We start from the raw sequence: 17,746 nt of genomic DNA on the forward strand, positions 1-17,746 counted from the left end.
CGGGCCCGGGGGTTGATGCCCGCTTGCGGCCCGAGGAGCGCCAGGCTCGGGCCGGGCCCCGCCCCCCGGGCCCCGCTCCCGCCCCGCCCCCGCCCCGCCGGGCCGCCAGGGGCCGCTCCGCTCCGCGCGGCCGGACTCCCGCTCCCGGCGTGCTCCGCGCGGCGCGCGCGCGCTGGGTCCCGCGGGCGGCAATGGCGGCGTAGCGCGGGGCGGCCATGGCGCTGCTGCGGCTGCGGGCGGCGCTGCTGGGCCCGGCCCGGCTGCGGGGCACCGGTGAGCGGCCGGGAGCGGGCGGCCGGGGGCCGGGCGGGGCGCCTGGACCGGGGAGGGGGCCTGGAGGGGGGCCTGAGGCCGTGGGGGCCTGAGGGAGTGGAGCGGGGGGGTGTCCCTGGGGTCCCGCCCCTCACCCGCCGGTCGGAGCTGGGGCTGGGGGGTCCCGCAGGCCTGACCGCGGCCGCGGGGTCCCTGTGGTCCTGAGCACCCCCCAGGACAGAGCCGGGGGCTGTGAGGGTCTCGGAGCGTCGTGAGCCCTCTCCCCCCGGGGACAGCGATGGGGGCGCTGGGTGTCCCGGGGCGTTGCCATTCTCCAAGGGTAGAAACGGGGGTCTCGGGGGTCGTGTCCCCGTGCAGGACAGAGGCTGCCTGCTCTGGGGGCCTGTCACCCTGTGCAGCAGCGCTGGGGTTTGTGGTGTCCCTGGGGTCCTGCTCCCCCCAAGCGATCAGAGCCGCGGGGCGGGGGGTGTCCCTGTCCCTGCCAGCTGAGCTGACCCAAGGCGGCTCCGCGCTGCCCGGCTGGGCCCAGCCGCGGTGGGGGCCGGGCTCTGGGAGGTGTAAGGGGTGACGCCTTCTCTGACCTCCCGGTCTTTGTGCCTTCCCGCTGCAGGGATCCCATGGAGTGTTCTCAGGAACTACTCCTCTGCCAGCGCCAAGGAGAAGGAGAGGAGAAGTGCCGTCTGCGAGAGGACGGAGCTGCTGGAAGGTGAGTCAGGGAGGGCTGGGAGAGATGCAGGGCTTTCCGTGTCCTGGGAGGTTTTCCAGTTTTCCCGTTCTGGGTAGCCATAAAGAAGATATTTGGGACTGTAAATACTTGTAGTTCCCCGTGGACTTGCTGGCCTCCCTGAGCAAGTTCTGTCCTGTCTTAAGGACCTGGAGGCCCACCCCACCCAGAGGGAGGGTTGAGTTGCTGTAAGACACAGGGTGGTCCCAAGGGACAGTAGAGGAGTCCCCTCCAGGGTGTGTGAGGCCCCGGCGGACTGACCTGGGACGTGCTCTGGCTTTGGGCTCCCTGCCCGCATGAGCTGGGGCCTGAGGTTCTCGGAGGGAGCCCCCAGTGAAGTGACCGGACAAGTGCGAGCTGGTGCCTTTTCCCTTGCAGGGACGTTGTTGGGTTCCCTGGGACGTTGGGGTGGGCTACAGCGTGTGGGTGGGTCCCAGCAAGACAGTGGTCAAAGCAGCTGATTGCTGGGGGGGGCTGGCAAGAGGGGAGGAAGTCCTTGTGTGGACCCTCTCTTCCTGAGCGTGTTCCTGAGGCCCTGGGGTAGGACAGAACCTTCTGCCAAGCCTTGCGTCCCTTCACCTCCCCGGCTGTGTGTCCCAGCAGTGCTGAAAGCTCGAGTGAAGCAGCTCCAAGCCAGTAACGTCCCGGAGGTGATGGTCAACAAAGTGGAGCTGGCCCCACTGGTGAATGACAAGTACCAGGACCCGCTGTGGAAAGGGGGGGCTCCCAGCCCCATGGAGGAGCAGCCTGCTCCCAGGGAAAGGGGTGAGAGCCCAGCCCAGCCCAGCGGCTGGGTCGAGAAGTTGAAGAAGGAGGTGTGCACCCGGCAGCTGAAGGTGGAGCGCAAGTTAGCCATCGCTGCCTCCCAGCTGGCTGTGGAGGGCCAGGCCAAGGCCAAGACCAAGGCCAAAGCCAAAGCAAAGGGCAAGACAAAGGCCAAAGCTAAAGCCAATAAGAGCGTGAAGAAGCCAAAGGCTAAAGTGGATGCTGCTAGCATCTGGGGCCCCACTGGGTCCCGCAGCATCTGTGCCCACAGGAAGCCCCGGGTGGCAGCGGTGAAGGAGGGAGCAAAGGCGCAGAGGCCTTGGAGGGCGCCGGAGGAGAAGGAGAGCAACCACCGCAAGATCCTGCAGCAGACGGTCCAGTCCAGCCTGGAATGCTTCCTGTTCTTGCAGCAGCCGGAGGAGGCTGAGACGTTCCTTCTCATGTACCACAACTCCCGTTCGAAGAGGCGCCTTTTGAACGTCGACGCCTACAACATCGTGATGCGCAGCTGGGCGAGGAAGGTACCGAGATGCTCTGGCTGTCAGGTCTTCTGGGTGGCCGAGGGGGGAGAGGGGCTGGCTCAGGAGGAAGAGCCCCGTGCCTGTAGAAGCAGCGGTTGTGGTTTTATCGGTGTTTGTTGCAGCTGCCTTCAGCAAGTGTTCAAGGGGGGCTTGACTCTGCTGAGAGGGCTGGAGCTGGTACGAGGCCACTGAATTGGGCCACTGATACCTCTGCGGTGGCTTTGAGGGGAAGAAGGGGATGGGGCGGGGTAGACATGGCTAAACTGGAACAGGAGCAGAGGGGCGTGAAGCTGTGACCTGGGGCTGCTGGTGTCTGTGTCGCAGCCCCCTTCCCTTCTTGTCCGCAGGGCTGCTTGCAGCGCGTCCACCGGCTGTTTTCCATGCTGGTGTCCGCCGGCCTCCAGCCCAGCCTGGACTCGTACGCGGCGGCGCTGGAGTGCATGGGCCGGAGCCAGGTGCCCGCCAAAGCCATCCAGAGGTAACGTGGGGGCTCGGGGGAGGGAGGGGATGCGCCCGCTGCGTGCGTGGCTACATGCGTCAACCCACTTCTCGTGGCCGGGTTTGGGGGGGCAGAGCTCCTGCAGCCCTTCCCACCCCCAGCTGCTGGGGAGTTTGTCCCAGATCTCGCAGGGGAGGGAGGTGGAGGAGATGAGAACAACCTTGCTCTGGGCAGGGCTGCGTCTGCTCCCGCAGAGCTCGGAGCAGTGCCCTGGGCTGGCAGCAGCCTCTCTGCGGGCAGGTGCTCCTTGCTTTGCCCCCGCCCTGGACATCTTGTCACTGCCTGGTAGGAATGGCTCCTCCATTCGCTTTTCCAGCAAACAGCTGGTTTTTGCAGGGCGCTCTGGAGGAGAGTGGTCAGGAGATTGAGATGAATTTCGTGGGGCAATCAGTGTCAGACCCAACGTGAGGAGCTGAAGGAGCCCTGTGAGATCCCGGCAGGCTGGGTCGCGGGGCCTGGGTCCGGTGGCACAGGCAGCTGCTTTGCCAGAGGATGGAGGAAGCTTTCTGGTGCTCTGCTAGTGCTGCACGAACACCCTTGGATGGTTCAGGGCTTTGCGCTGGCCTCGTGTGTCCCTTGGCTGGCTCACAAGTTCTAGATGCCTCCGAGTGAAGATCTTCCAGTCAGCTGATGTAGAAGCGACTGGTGTTGACGTTCCTGCCTGGGTGTGTGGGTGTTGCAGCAGTACAGCAGCGCACCCGTAGGGCTGTCTGTAGGCAGATGTTTATAGCACACCTGCACGGATTTGTCCACCCCCAGCCTTGCCAGGGTGTGTGTGTGTTTCCCCACAGCTGTTTCTGTTTGCTGTGTGCGGGGGTACGAGCTCTCGTTTCCCTTCCTCTCCTAAACGTGCTCCCCCAGCTGGACGCGGCGCGGCCGGGAGCGCTGAGCCTGTCTGGACTGTGCGAGATGGGGGTTGTTTCTCGCTCTGCTCCCAGACCGCAGTGTCGCTTTGAGGGTGTAAGGTGGGAGTTCCTTGTTTTGACTGCGCTGCTGGACGGTAGCTCTCAGGGAGAGGGGCTCTGCAGAGATGCAGGGCTGTTCACCGAAGCTCCCGCCCACTCCCAGACGTACCGAAGCGCAGCTGGGGCGCATGCGGCGGCAGTTGTGGCTCAGGGCGCTGTTTGTCACCGCTTGGGCTCTTGATGCTTCCCCAAAGCTGCCAGCGGCTCCCTCCTGCCCCTTTTGCTTTCCATGGCTGCCAGGGCCTGGGCTGGGGCCTGGCTGGTGCCACTGTCCCCCGGCTCTGCCTGTTGTCCCTCCAGTGTCACCTGGTGCCCGCTGGGCCAGTCGGCAGCTGAGGCTCTGGGCCCTGCTGTGCCCCGGAGCCTAGCTCCTGCCCGGCAGAGCCAGGAGGTTGTGGGCCCGCAGCGTCCTCAGCGGGGCTGGGGACGGGGAGATCTTGGCATGTGCAGGGGGTTGTGGTCCCTGGCAGCCACGGGGGCTGCAGGGAAGAGCTTCCTCACAGGCGCTGCTCGGGCTGTTCCTGCTGCAGCCCTGCGAGCTGTGCTCCTGGGCCCTGGCCCCCAGCTCGGTGCATGAACCGCAGCCCCCTGCCCCTCTGCCGGGCTGGGACCAGCCCCGGGGGTTCCCTTCTGCCGCCTGGGGCTGGAGGGGAGAGCAGGGTTATGTGAAGTGGAGGAACCTGCCTCTCTCTGCTCAGCCTCACAGCGGCAGCCGAGCTCGGTCTCCCCACCCGAGTGTGAAGGGGAAAGCTGCCGGCTCAGCTCAGCAGAGGTGTGGGAGGGCGATAACGCTGTAACCTGAGGCAGGTGACCTTGTCAGGCTGGGCCCTGCTCCCGGGGCAGCTCCCACCTCCGGAGAGCTGTGCGGGGCAGGGAGAGCATCCGCCTGCCCAACACTCGTGCTCTCGTGGACTGAGGCATCTGCCTTCTGGGCGTTTCCTGGTTTTGCCTGTTTCTGGGGCCGGGCAGACACCAGCATGGTCGGGCACAAGTTGCTGCACGGCTTTTGGTGGAGGCTCCGTGGAGTGGCTTTGAGGCACATGCCGGAGCAGGGAGGAGGCATCCCAGGGCAAGTGTGTGGAGCACATCCTGCTCCCCAGGGCTGTCAGAGTCTTTCCAACGAGTGTGAGAGGCTGCACCCTCCTGCAGCTGCCCTGGCATGAAGGTGGCACAGGGAGGCCCCACCGGCCCTCCTGGAATGGCCTGGAGCCATGTATCAGTGTCCTGCCCTGTGCTCAGAGCTGGGTCTTGGTGGGTGCCAGCCCCCAAGCCCTGCTTCAGGAGAGGGTTTTGCTTTTGCGGCTGCCAGGGATTGGGGGGCGGGGGGTGGCTCTTTGTCCTGTAGTGTGTCTCACGGGGGCCTGGGTGATGCTCTTGAGGCCACAAGTGAGGGAGGAGAAGCCTGATACTGTCAAGGCTCTTGAATCCTCAGAAGAGGTCACCCCATCCATCTCTTCCATCCTCAGTCTTCTCTTTAAAACTTTTTTCCGTGCCTCATTATGTGCTGATTTCTGTGCAATGCATGCGGTCCCCTGTGAAAGGTCAAGCCTGTCTTATTTGCCCTTCCTCAGATGTGTGAAGCAGCTGAAGAACGATGGCTTCGTTGTGGACGAGCTCTTCCAAAAGTGCCTGTTTGAGGAAGATGAGAAGGAGAAGGTGCTGAGAGCCATCAGGATCGTCCAGCCCAAGTACCAGCTGCCCCCTCCACCCCGCCCCAAGATCTGCAAGTCTTCTCTGCTCCGGGCCTTCTACTCCAGAGTAAGCCCCAGCTCGGGGGTGTGTCTGCAGCTCGGAGGGGTGTTGGAGCTGGCCAGACGGCGCTCGCGGGTGTCCTTGGGTCCAGCCCAGGACTGTAATATGGGAAGAACTTTTTAGCCCAATCTCTGCTCAATAGCCCACACAAATCGTCAGGCAGCTCCGTGTGCTGAGGAAGTGAACAGCCTTATTGACAGAGGAGCTGGGGGCTGGCGGGGGGCTGGAGATGGGCTTCATATGCTGGAGGGGCTGCCTGGGGGGGAGCTTGACCACGACCCAGGAACAGAGCAGGAGAGGCCGGTTACCCTGGGGTTTGCCAGCTAGAGAGCTCAGCCCTCTGGATGCAGAGGTCCCAGAAAGGTGCCTTCAGCAGCACGTGCCTCTCGCAGGGGAGCCAGCAGAACGAGCGCGTCTTCTCTTCCTCTGGCTTTTGGCACTTAATGTCTTGCTCTTGTTGCAGAAGACGACGATGCCGTACCCCAAGCTGGATTTCTCTGTGCAGGAGTTGCAGGAGCGCTTTCAGCAGCAGCTGGAGATGGAGCTGGACAACACCGTAACCATCGAGTCGGTGGAGTCAACCAAACCTCTGACCCCGCAAGCCATTAAAGCGGTAAAGTCTGGGGGGAAGGAGCTCAGGGAGTCTGGGGGGAAGGGGGGCGGTTCAGCCATTGGGACCTGGGGGGAGATGCAGGGCTTGGTGGCCTAAAGAGGGGGCAGCTCCCTGGGGACACTCTCACCACAGCGTTACTATCTTGCTTCCGTTTCTGCGCAGCGCGAGCTGCTGGCCACCCTTCGATCCCAGTGGCATGACTCCATCCTCCGGGCCCTGCAGAAGTCGAAGCACAACATGTCCAAGCTCCCGATGGCATCGGGGTACAACATTCTCTACCCCTACCTGTGCCTGCTGCCGGACGAGGAGTACGTGGCCATCATGATGCAGGTAGGAACCGCCCCGTCCTCACGTTGCTGCAAAGCACCGATGTCCCGCTCAGGCCAGCAGAATCAGAACATGAGCCTCAAAGTTTGCCCAGGTTATCAGGTGCAGGCTCTGTCTGCTCCTTGTGCTGAGCAGCCAGGGAAGCCCCTGCTCTGTCCTGGCCATGTTTCCTTCCTCATCTGTTCAGTGTCACGGGGATCGGCACCTTTCTATGCTCCCAGCACAGGGGCTTCAACTCCAACTTTGTGTCTCTGCTCCATCCTTCTGTTCCTCCCTCCTTCAGACCCTCTTTGCCTTCCCCTTTCTCAGGTCCTCAACACCCTCTCTCCACAAGGAGAGTCCCTGGCTGTCCTGGCCCGGGACCTGGGCTCCAAAGTCTACAACCGATACGTCACCCAGAGGAAGCTGCGCAGCCGCCAGCTGGAGAAGGTGCAGGAGGTCTACAAGGGCTACATCGGTCTGCTGGCCAGGGACAGCCGGGTAGGTGTGCCGGGGGGCGCGGGGGCCCGCGGGGAGCCGAGCGACAGAGCTGAGGTGGGACGAGGCTGTTTGTCTGTCCACCTCCTTGCCGGGGCCAGGCTCTGGGAACCTGCTGCTGCAGAGGCCCCCCCAGAACCGCAAGGCCCCGTCTGGTGCTCGGCAGGCCCCTGCCCCTTGGCGACAGGCAGGTCAGTTCTGGCACAGCAGCGGGTGTTTCTGAGCTGAGAGATGTTAAATTGGCAGTTGATCCCTCAGAGCCAGGCATCCCACGCGGGAGAGCTCTGGGGCTTGGGGGGGTGCGCTTGGGAGGGGGAAGAGGGGCCAAGGGCACTGATCTGGGCAGCTCGTTCCCAGAGCTGTGTGGGGGGAGGCAGGTCTGCAGGAGGGGCAGGATGGTGCGGGGCCAGGGTGTCAGCCCAGGGACGTGGCTGGAGGAAGGGCTTTGCAGCGCCACTGTCCTGGCCACCAGCAGACGCGCGTTCTCGCTGTTGGGCTTCCCCCAGCCACACCTTCCCCAAATACCCCTGCCAGGGACACCGAGCCGGGAAGGTCCTCAGAGCCACGTTCCAGGAGACAGATCCCCCCAGCAAACCCTGGGGAGCAGCAGGGTGGCCCCTCCAGCTGACTCACTTTTCTCCTTCCACCTCCCAGCCCCACAAGTACTTGCCGCGGGAATACTGGGAGAAGCTGGTGGTGGAAGCCGGCTTCGGGCCTTCCCTGAACCTGAAGGACTGCAGCTGGCCGTACGTGATCCTCATGCGCCTGGGCATGCACCTGCTGGAGCTGCTGGTGCAGGCTGTCAGGGTGCCCAGGAACATCCTCAATCCCCGCCTGGAGCCCCGGCTCATCCCTGTCCTCTACCACATCTACTCCTTCCGCAGCACCTGGCAGGTGAGCCTCGTCCAGGGGGCTCTGGGGCTGCGCAGGTCCCCTCTTCATCAGAACCAGACCCTTGTCCCTCCCTGCTGCCTTTCCTGCGCAGGGATGCTTTGAGGAGCCCCTGGTTCTGTGCGGACAGTGTCCGTCCTTAGCGTGATCACACGCTCTTCCAGACTCCAGCCCTGATCCTCTGCTGATTCTCCTCTCCAGGTTGGGCTGATAAAGCCCCATCCCATCTTCTCCCAGCTTGTGTCGAACGCTGCAGAGACCACGCTGACCTTTAACTCCTCTGTCATACCAATGCTGTGCCCGCCGGTGCCCTGGACCTCCCCCCATTTTGGTGCCTTTGTCCTGAATGACACCAAGCTGATGCGCTTTGTGGACGGGGCCGTCCAGCACCAGCTGCTCCTGGAGCAGTGTCCTCCGGTCAACCTCCACCCCGTGCTCGATGCCCTCAACCAGCTGGGCAACTGTGCCTGGAAGATCAACCAGCCCGTGCTGGATATCATCATCTCCATCTTCAACGACAAAGGCAACGAGAAGCTGGACATCCCGCCGCCCGTCTCGGAGGCCCCCAGGCCTCCTGCTGCTCCCGGCAATTCCGCCACCGGCAACAAGTCCCACAAGCAGGAGCTGCTGCTGTGCAAGAAGAAGGCGGCTGAAATGCACAGCTTGCGCATGGACGCGCTCTACAAGCTCTCCATCGCCAACTACGTCAGGGACAAGGTGTTCTGGTTTCCCCACAACATGGACTTCCGAGGCAGGACTTACCCTTGCCCACCTTATTTCAACCACCTCGGTAACGACGTCACCCGGGCCATCCTGCTTTTCGCAGAGGGAAGGCCGCTGGGGCCCAAGGGCCTTGACTGGCTGAAGATCCACCTCATCAACCTCACGGGGCTGAAGAAGAAGAACGCCTTGAGGGAGCGGCTGGAGTATGCCAACGAAATCATGGAGGAGATCCTGGATTCGGCTGACCGCCCGCTGACGGTAGGTGGGGAACAGCTGGCAGCGCTCTGCTCGCTCCTGGGGTGCAGTGGTGGGACGCAGGGGAATAGCACCGGCTCTGGGAGCCTGCAGCTGCCCCCGGGCAGGCTGGGAGGTTCCTCCTCAGTGACCCAACTGAAAAGCAAAAGCAGGGAAGTTCCTCTGTTGGAGTCCAAATAGAAATTGTCCAAGTACGCCAAGGAAAAAGGGTCGGTGTCATCGTTCGTTTCAGAGGAGACTTAACCATTCCTCTTACTTAGCACAGCTTCTAGAAGGTAAAACAAAATGGAAATCGGATCGATTTTGAAACAAAAACATTTTGAAAGAACACTTTGAGAGGAAAGAGGGAAACAAAGCATTGCAGAGTTTCCTAAATAACGTTTCTCTCTGAAAGCGCAATGAAATATTAGGGAAGTGGAGGCATGTGGGGGCAGGTGCCTTGCCCAGCGTATCCCGCGAGCGCGGGGGCTCCGGCCATTGCTTGGGGTGCCCCAAGAGCACTGGCTGCTCCTGCCAGCCTGTGCCTTCCTGTTCCAGGGCAGGAAGTGGTGGATGAACACCGACGAGCCCTGGCAAGCCTTGGCCTGCTGTATGGAAATCGCCAAAGCCTCGAGGTCCCCGGATCCAGCAGCCTACGTCTCTCACTTCCCAGTTCACCAGGTGAGAGCCCGACGGATCTGCATGGCCCGTGTGGCGGAGCCGGGGAGGAAGACGGGCAGGGCCAGGAGCTCGGGGCAGGGCAGGAGCATCCAGGACTCCAGGGCTGTATTTACTGTGCCGCGTGGCCAGGCTTTCTTGAGAATGGGAGCGCAGTCTGCAGGCGTCTTGGCTTGAGAACTCCAGTAGTTTGCTGCTGCGTGCAGCCGTTAACGAGCCAGTACAGTCTAGTGCTGCTTTACTTCCTTTGACCGGAGCGGAGCCTGTCTGGGGGATCGCGGTCAGCTGCCTGCGGGGCGCGAGGCAGGGCAGCCTCACCTTCCCCAGCTGCGGGATCGGGGCTGGAAGTCGTCCCAGCCCTGCCTGGGGGGGCCGTGGCCTGGTGAAGGCAGCACCTGCCCGGCTGAAGCGCTCGGGGCTGCGCTGAGGCATCGGGGGCCTTTGCTCCGCTCCCATCCCGAGGCTGAAGCTGAGCAGCTCCGCAGGAGTGAAGGGTGGGAGGGCTGGACCCCTGGAGAAGGGCAGGGGGACAGAGCCGATCTGACCCCGCGTTCAGTGACGTGGCTGTCACCACACGCCCTGTCCCTGCTCGGTCCCAGATGTGCCCACGCTCCGAGCAGGGCAGGCACAGTCTCTGGAGGCATCTGTCCTCCCGGTAGCCAGGCGGCTGCTCCCAGTAGCCAGCGCTCAGCCCTTTCTCCCTGCCACGCCCCAGCAAATCTGCGCTCTCTCTATATCCCAGCTACCTCTCTGTGCCCATAAACCCCCTCGCTGCATGGGAGACAATGATTAATTGTTTTCCTGGTGAGAGGGGTTTGCTCATTTATCTCATTAGAAGATCAGATGGCCATAATGAAGTGGGGGGGGGGGGGAGAATGGGGGTGTATTCTGCCAGTAGTGATGGTCTGGAATATGTATGAGACAGTCTAAACTGATCCTGTTATGACAACAGAAGATCAAGAGAGCGGTGGGGGCGTGGGGAGGGTGCCGTTAATGAAATCCAAGCAGGGACGGCTTTTGGAGGGCACCCGAGTCTCTGCACCTGAGTCATCGGCGCTTGCTTAACGCAGGCAGCTCCTCTGCCGGCAGCGCTGCCGGAGCTGGCGGCTCGACTTGCTGCACTGCAGGGTGTGGGGAGGAGAGGGGGGTCAGTCCTGCCGGCAGCTCCAGGCTCCCTTTGAGCCAGCAGGGCCCTCGCGCGGGAGCAGGGGGTCGGTCCGAAGCAGCAGCACATGTGGCGCTGGCTGGGGAGTGCCAGGACCTTCCCACGCCATCGCTCGGGGCCTGTCTCACCCAGGCTGGTGCTGGTGCCGGGAGGGCTGTCGGGCAGCTGCTGTGGCAGATGGGTCGGCGTGGCCCTAGCCCTGGCTTTGGGAAGGGCCGGGTCGGGGCTGGTTTCTGTCAGAGGGTGTTTTCGTCAGCCCCGGAGCGGAGGCGGCGCGGCCGGCTGCATCCGAGTCAGCTCTGGCTGCCCAGTGGCCTTCGGCTCAGCTGCTCTTCCCACCGCCGAGCCCGCTCCTGGGCTCTCTGAGGCTGTTTTGACTGCTGGCTCTGGGGGCTTCTTTTAGCATCCAGACAGATTTGTTTTTTTCCAAATTTTCTGGTTTTCAGTGTTTCCACAGAGCTCTGATGTCTTTGAAAATTCATGGAGGGGGCAGTTTGATGTGAAGTTTTCTTTTTTTAAACCTCATAGGCAGCAGTAGTTAGTGATGAGACCCAGACAGGAAAACTGGCCAGAAGGAAAACGGAAACTGGTGTGGCCCTGGCCGCTGCTGGGAGATCGGCTGCAAACCTGTCTGGAGTGGGGGGGAAATGGCCATAACCTCTGAGCCAAGTGCCGGCGCTCTGGGCGGGGCGGACGAGCTGGACTCTGTCCACACGCGAACGCCTTGTCCCCGCTGCTCTCCCCGCACGCAGGATGGCTCTTGCAATGGTCTGCAGCACTACGCGGCGCTCGGCCGGGACCTTATTGGCGCCGTGTCCGTCAACCTGATGCCCTGCGGCGTCCCCCAGGATGTCTACAGCGCGGTGGCCCAGCAGGTGAGGCACAGCGGGCACAGCACCTCCGGGACCCGCCTCCCCCCTTGCCCGCGTGTTGCACGGGGTCGCTCCAGCTCCCAGGGAGAAGGGTCGGAGTAAGACCAGTGTGCTGGGAAAGCCCGAGCTGGTCAGAGGTGGGGGGTCTCTCCCTCCCCCAACGGGAACCACTGCTGCAGCGGGGATCTGACTGGAGATCTCTCCTCACAGAGGTAGCTGTGAGAAATCCACTGGGATTCCTGCTGTCTGCACTTCTGAATGAAGTCTGGGAGAAGTAGGGTAGGGAGGTGGAAGAGAGCAGAGGGTGTTTCTCATCTCTTGGTCACAGCTGGCTGGCCCACAGGTTGTGGGATTTTCTTTGAGCTGGGTAGGAAGGAGAGGTTCAGCCCTTGGCACTGCAGCGAAGTCTTCAGTTTCCTTGGCAAGACGCGCTGTGAAGCGAGCCTGCTGGGAGTGCTGCGAGCTGCCAGCCCCGCTCCGCTGGCACTGCACCCCTGGCGCTGCCTTCTAGGCCTCGGCACGTTTTACCCGGGCAGGAGGAGCATGCAGAGGGTTTGCTCAGTTATCGCTGGGGTGGCAGAGGCAGGAGAACCCGAGTCCTGAGCCACAGTCCCAGGGCCATCCTTGTGGTGGTGCCGGACAGGTGACACTTGTGACAAGTGACACTGCTGAGGCAGCAGTGGAAAGCTCGGGTCCTGCGGACGCGGTTACCTCTGAGGTCTGGATGCCTCTTGATCCCTTCAGCAGATGATCTCTTAACCAGGGCTGGCGGAGGTGGGCTGCAGAGTTTCTGGTGGGGGCTCAAGCCAGGCAGTGCCCAGCTGGGGGGGTCTCATGGTCCCCCTGAAGCTCCCGGCCAGGGAGGGGGGCTTGGGCCAGCACAGCTCACAGCGGGGCTGAGCTCCCGAGCGCTCTCCTCCTCAGGTGGAGGAGTTTCGGAAGAAGGATGCTGAGCAGGGGGTGAAGGTGGCCCAGGTGCTGCAGGGCTTCATCAGCCGCAAGGTGGTGAAGCAGACGGTGATGACAGTGGTGTACGGCGTCACGCGCTACGGCGGGCGGCTGCAGATGGAGAAGCGTCTCAAGGAGATCGAGTTCCCTGAGGTAACGCGCCTACCCTGCCCTCCCCAGCGTGTCTCCTCCACGTTCAGCCCCTGGTGGGAGAGGTGCCTGCGCTGCCCTTCCTCTGGGTTTCCTTCCTGCCTTGCTTCCTCCCTACCTCCAAACCTCGCCAGCAGAAGGGTGTGCAGGACTGAGCCCCCCGCGCCTGTGCCGAGCAGGAGCTGTCTGCCTGCGCTTGTGGCTGGGGAGGGACTCTCCAGGTGGGACTCCTCACCCTCCCTGGGCCCAGCTTGGTGGCACAACGGCCTCAGCGGGTGTTTCAGGTGCAAAGGCAGGTTTGTGGCTGCACTATTCCCTCTGGAAGTGGCCCTTGTCTCTAGCAGAGCTCTTGGAGGCTTGTTCCTCCCGACGCCTGTTTCTTGTTGTGTGACCCCACTGAGAGACAGCCCTTGCTGAGGGTGGCATGCTGGGGGTGTTCCTGCTGCCTGTTACATTCCTGGGGCCGACGAGGCAGTGAGAGCCTCCTGTTCGTCCGGGGATGTTGCGCAGAGATCGGCCTGTCCTTGGACAAGGAGCCCTGTGAAATGCTGATCTGGGCCTCCCTCCATCGCACCCCGCAGCCGCCTGCGCCAGCTCCAGGCTCACGCAGCCCGTGACAGAGGCAGCGCCGGGGAGCAGCGAGGTGCTCTGGTGCTTTACCCCAGGACCCCTCACTTTGCCCCTTGACCCCTCGCTCTGCCTCTGCTCTGCAGGAATACTTGTGGGAAGCATCTCACTACCTGGTAAAGCAGGTGTTCAACGGCATCAAGGAGATGTTCTCAGCGACTCGAGACATCCAGGTAAGGTGCCTGTTGCCTCTTATCCCTCTCTGCCTTTTCTTCTTCCCTGGCCCGCCCGTGCGTAGACCAGGGGCTGCTCCATGGCAGGAGATGGTGGTTCTGGCCCAGAGAGGATCCTCCTGTCCCAGCCCAAAGGTGTGGGATTGTGCCTGGTACCGGGCCAGACTGTCCCAGCAGCAGGAGTCGGGGTCGCCTGCGAGGGGATGGGGTCTCCCAGCCACCCCCACTAACTCCAGCCACTCTCTTCCCCGCTTCCCTCCGCAGAACTGGCTGACGGAGAGCGCCAAGCTCATCGCCCAGTCGGGACAGACGGTGGAGTGGGTCACGCCGCTGGGTCTCCCCATCGTGCAGCCCTACTACCGCTCCAAGCCCACTGTGGTAAGTAGCTGGTGTGCAGGACCCCTCTGCCCCTCCCCAGCCGTGGTGGGAAGCAGGGAGAGCGCAGCTGGGCTTCGAGGCAGCGAGCTAAAGCCCAGCGGGTTGGCATCCTCTGCGGGTGAGCCTGCAGAGCAGGTAGGACTGTGTGTGCAGGCACATCCTCCGGCCTCATCGCTCCCGGCAGAGACGGGAGCGTGTGGGTGGGCTGCTGAGGAAGCTCTGCTGCTCCCGTCCCACTCAGGCAGCTGGGGCACGGGCCCGTTCCCGCGCCGGGGAGCCTTCCTCGGGGCTCGCGTGATTCAGTCTCGCTGCTCTCACCTCCCACGCGCTGCTGCGCTGACTCACAGCTCCACAGCCCGTCTCGTCCCCGCAGCCGCTCACCTCCACAAGCCCTTCTCGTGGCCCTCGCGGGGGTGAATCAGCGCGTCGCTGGAATGGGGCGAAGGGTGCCGGCCAGCACCCTCAGGAGGGGCAGCGGGCAGGGTGTCACTGAGCAGCGCCCGCTGCGGTGGTGACTGGGGTGCTCGGGGAGGTCCCTGCCCAGGCCCTCATTGCAGCTGGGGACGCTCCCGGCAGAGCAGCTCGCAGTTGGTGCTGTCCCCTCTCCGGCAGCACGGGGCAGGGCCCTGTGACAGCTGATCCCTTCCTCTCTCCCTGCAGCTGAATTGCAGTATGCAGACCTTGACTGTGAAAACCTTCAATGGCAACCAGTAAGTACGAGACCATGGTCTCCCTGAGCTGTCCCCAGCCTGTGCTCTGGGGACAAAGCCTTCCCATGGGTGGAACCGGCTGGAGGAACCCTCTGGGTCTCGGCTGGTGCTGGCTCTGTGCTGGCGGGCTCCCCTCCGGCCCTGGAAGTGCCCCAGCTCCTCCCGCCTCCCACCCTGTGCTGCAGGAAGCCCGACACGGTGAAGCAGAAGAACGCCTTCCCACCCAACTTCATCCACTCCCTGGACTCCACGCACATGATGCTCACGGCTCTGCACTGCCTCAGGTCGGCAGCGGGCAGCCGGGCTCCTCCCTGCTGGGGGCGTTTGGGGTTCCTGGCAGATGGGGGGGTGAGGGGAGGCGCTGGCATTGGCCACCACGCTCTGAAGATCTGGGGGCACCGGGCGGGGTGTGTGTGTCCCCCCCAGCATGGTCCCGGCGAGGTCTGCATGAGGCGGGGGCCAGCGCAGAGAGGGGGCTCTCGGTACCAATGGCACCTTCTGCCACCGCCAGGCAGGGTCTGACCTTCGTCTCGGTCCACGATTGCTACTGGACTCACGCGCTCACCGTGGATGTCATGAACCAGGTACAAGTGTCCTGACGAGAGCAGGGATCTTGCTGATCTGTCCTCTGGGCACTTGCCAGCCCTTGCCTGCCCTGGGCTTTGCTCCAGAGCCTGATTTATTTACCTGGGCGCGGTGAGCCTGGGGTGCTTGCTGGTGGCTGCAGATGATGTCCTGGTGCTGTAGCCCCCTCTCCTCCCACCCTTCAGGGAGTGTCTGTGGGAGAATCTGCCCGTAAATCAGCGCTAAACCCAGCGCCTGGCAGCATCGGTGCCTCTGTCCTGCCCTGGGCCCTTCCCCTGAAGTGCTGCCAGAGCTGTTGTAGAGTTGATTGATAAACAGGAGTCGGCCTCTGCCTCCCCCCTCCCCAGGCTGATTCCCTTCCCCCTTGTCTGGCAGCCCCCCCTGCCCCCCCGTGCCCTTCCCTGCCCCTCACCTCTGTCTCGGCTGATGAAGCACTGAGGGGAAGGAGGGGAAAACGCCTCTTAACTCACCATTGCTCCCTGGATCAGATCTGTCGGCAGCAATTCGTGGCTCTGCACAGCGAGAAGATCCTGCAGGATCTGTCCAAGTTCATGGTGGAGAAGTACTGCAGGTACCCCTGGTCTGCTGGCGAACCCCCCCGTGCTCCCTGCCCGCAGCCCTTCCCTCTCCCAGGGTGGTTGTGCCCAGATGCTCACGGGTTGTGAGCTGGGGGTTGCTCTGGAGGGAAGCTGTTCTTCCTTCCTCACTGATGCCCAAATTACCTTGGACCTCGGGGTGAAAAACGAGGTGTCTGCATCCTTTTGGTACAGAACTGGAGTAGGATTTGGTGCTCAAATGCGTTGGGGGTGCCTGGGGTTCCCCGCTGTGAATGGGGCAGGGGGGAGCGGTGAAGGCACCTGCTGGGTTGGTGTGTGGCCCCCGTTACCCCCCCAGAGACCGGCCCAGTCCTGGGCAGCGTCTGCAGCCACCTCGGCACCTGCCTGGGGCTGCTGTGTCTGGGGCTGAGCCCCTGCTCCGGGTGCTGCAGGGCGGATGGTGTGTTCTGGGAGAGCTGAATCCTCTTGTCAGGGGGAGCAGAGGAGGGTGCACCTTCTCCCGGAGCTCCCACGCTGATTTGCTTTCCTTCTGGTTCATCCAGCCCTGACAGAGAGATGAGAGCCCTCTGGCAGAGTAAACTGATGGAGCAGCTGTCGAATGTCCCCAAGACAGGTAGGAGCAGCGGCCCAGAGCTATTTGGAGACGAGGGGAGGGAGGTGGGGAGCGGCCCCCAGCATCGCTGAGCTGATGTGTCTGGAGCTGGACAGGGTGGGGGTCTGGCTGTCCCTGGGATGGGGTTTTGCTGCCTGTGCAGCACGGCAGAGGCGGGGGGCAGCACCTTCAGAGGTTCCCCTGCAGCTCCCTGGGAGCCGTCCCTGCCTCCCCAGGACGCCCCAGCCCAGCCGAGCTCCTCTCCCATCTGCTTCCAGCCAGAGGCCTCTGTCTGGAGAGGGGAGGTGATTGCCAGGATCTGGATAATACACATACAATGGGATTAAGGCAATTACTTTAACTCCTCCTAATCTCTCGGCCCTGCCTCTGCCAGACCATCTGCCTGACCTTTGGAGCAGACCCCTGCTCCCTGGCTCTTGGGCAGCGCCGCGCTCAGCCCCAGCGGCAGCACGAGCCAGGATGGTTCGTTCCCTCTCGTCCTCCCCTGCCTTGCTGCTGTTGCTCTTCTGTCTTGCTCTTCCTACCACCCTCCCAGATAAATTTGGAGGGACATCAGTTCCTGGAAGACCACAACGCTCCCTCTGTGCTGGCCCAGCCTGTGTCGGGCGCTGAGCTGCAGCTGTTCTCGGCAGGAAGCTGAAGCAGAGCCTGGCGCAGCTTCTCTCCTCTGACCTCTCCTCTCCCTCGCTTCCCCCAGGCACGTTCAACCTGAAGCGGGTGATGAATTCCACCTATTTCTTCAGCTGAGCCCCGGCAGCCCAGTGGGGCCCCCGACTACCTCGGGCTGCTGCTGTGGGCACTGGCCCGCGAGCTCCTGCGTCTCATGGGGAAAGTGGGTACGGCCGCCAGCCCAGCAAGACACTGGGGCAAACTGGGAGGGCGCAGGAGGAGCGGCGAGGGGGTGGGGGGAGCTGTGTGTCTGCACTGTTTGCTGTTGCTGCCCCTGTCCCAGGCAAGGGGGGGCTGCAGCTCTCTGGTGGGTTGAAGGGGTGACGGTGGATGGGGCAAGGTGCCGGAGCTGGTCCTGGGCTGCTGGTCCTGGGCTGCCATCCCCCCGTCCCTCCCCCCGTCCCTCCCCCCAGTGCCCACCCTGATCATCGGCCTCCTGCACCACCGAGCCTCCGTGCAGCTCCTGACTCTCAGCTCCAGGGATCGCTTTCGCTTCTGCTGAGTCTCAGGCAGGGAAAACCACTAACACAGGGTGGAGGTGTATGATACTGTAAATAAAACGTTTTTTGAAATACTAACTGGGAACTGAGTCCTCCTCAGCTAAGCCTGGGACAAGGCCTGGGCTCCTACCCCCCTCCTGGGGACGTGGGACTGGTTTCACCCCCCTGCTGCTGTTTTGCTGACGAAAGGTGTCACATTCTGGAACTGCTTTTGCAGCAGAAACAGAGACAAAACTGAGGGGCTGGTGCAGCTGCAGTGGGAGTGGGGGTGGCTGCAGCTGGTGGCCCCACCGCACCCCCAGGGGCCCTTCCAGGCCCCCGCTCCCCTCCTTTGGGTGGAAATCCTGCGGCTGGGGC

At 63.1% G+C, this 17,746-nt stretch overlaps 1 protein-coding gene across 2 annotated transcripts; it reads left to right on the forward strand.

Moving 5' to 3' along the window:
• Window positions 1–185: 185 nt before the first annotated feature.
• POLRMT (RNA polymerase mitochondrial) lies at window positions 186–17,467 on the forward strand. Of its 2 annotated transcripts, none has more exons than XM_074851528.1 (21): window positions 186–273; window positions 884–979; window positions 1,601–2,283; window positions 2,631–2,761; window positions 5,319–5,505; window positions 5,963–6,112; window positions 6,275–6,442; window positions 6,749–6,919; window positions 7,571–7,810; window positions 8,009–8,788; window positions 9,323–9,445; window positions 11,360–11,482; window positions 12,404–12,580; window positions 13,291–13,377; window positions 13,642–13,755; window positions 14,416–14,465; window positions 14,651–14,749; window positions 14,977–15,049; window positions 15,539–15,621; window positions 16,150–16,220; window positions 16,918–17,467. In XM_074851528.1, exons 1-21 carry the CDS (start codon window positions 216–218, stop codon window positions 16,965–16,967), a joined length of 3,714 nt encoding a protein of 1,237 aa, XP_074707629.1. In that variant the 5' UTR covers window positions 186–215; the 3' UTR covers window positions 16,968–17,467. The 2 variants fall into 2 exon arrangements, with proteins under 2 accessions (XP_074707629.1, XP_074707630.1); XM_074851529.1 differs by having other exon boundaries at window positions 5,966–6,112.
• Window positions 17,468–17,746: the final 279 nt, after the last annotated feature.

Source organism: Strix uralensis, chromosome 27, assembly GCF_047716275.1.
Source record: "Strix uralensis isolate ZFMK-TIS-50842 chromosome 27, bStrUra1, whole genome shotgun sequence".
NCBI lineage: Eukaryota > Metazoa > Chordata > Aves > Strigiformes > Strigidae > Strix > Strix uralensis.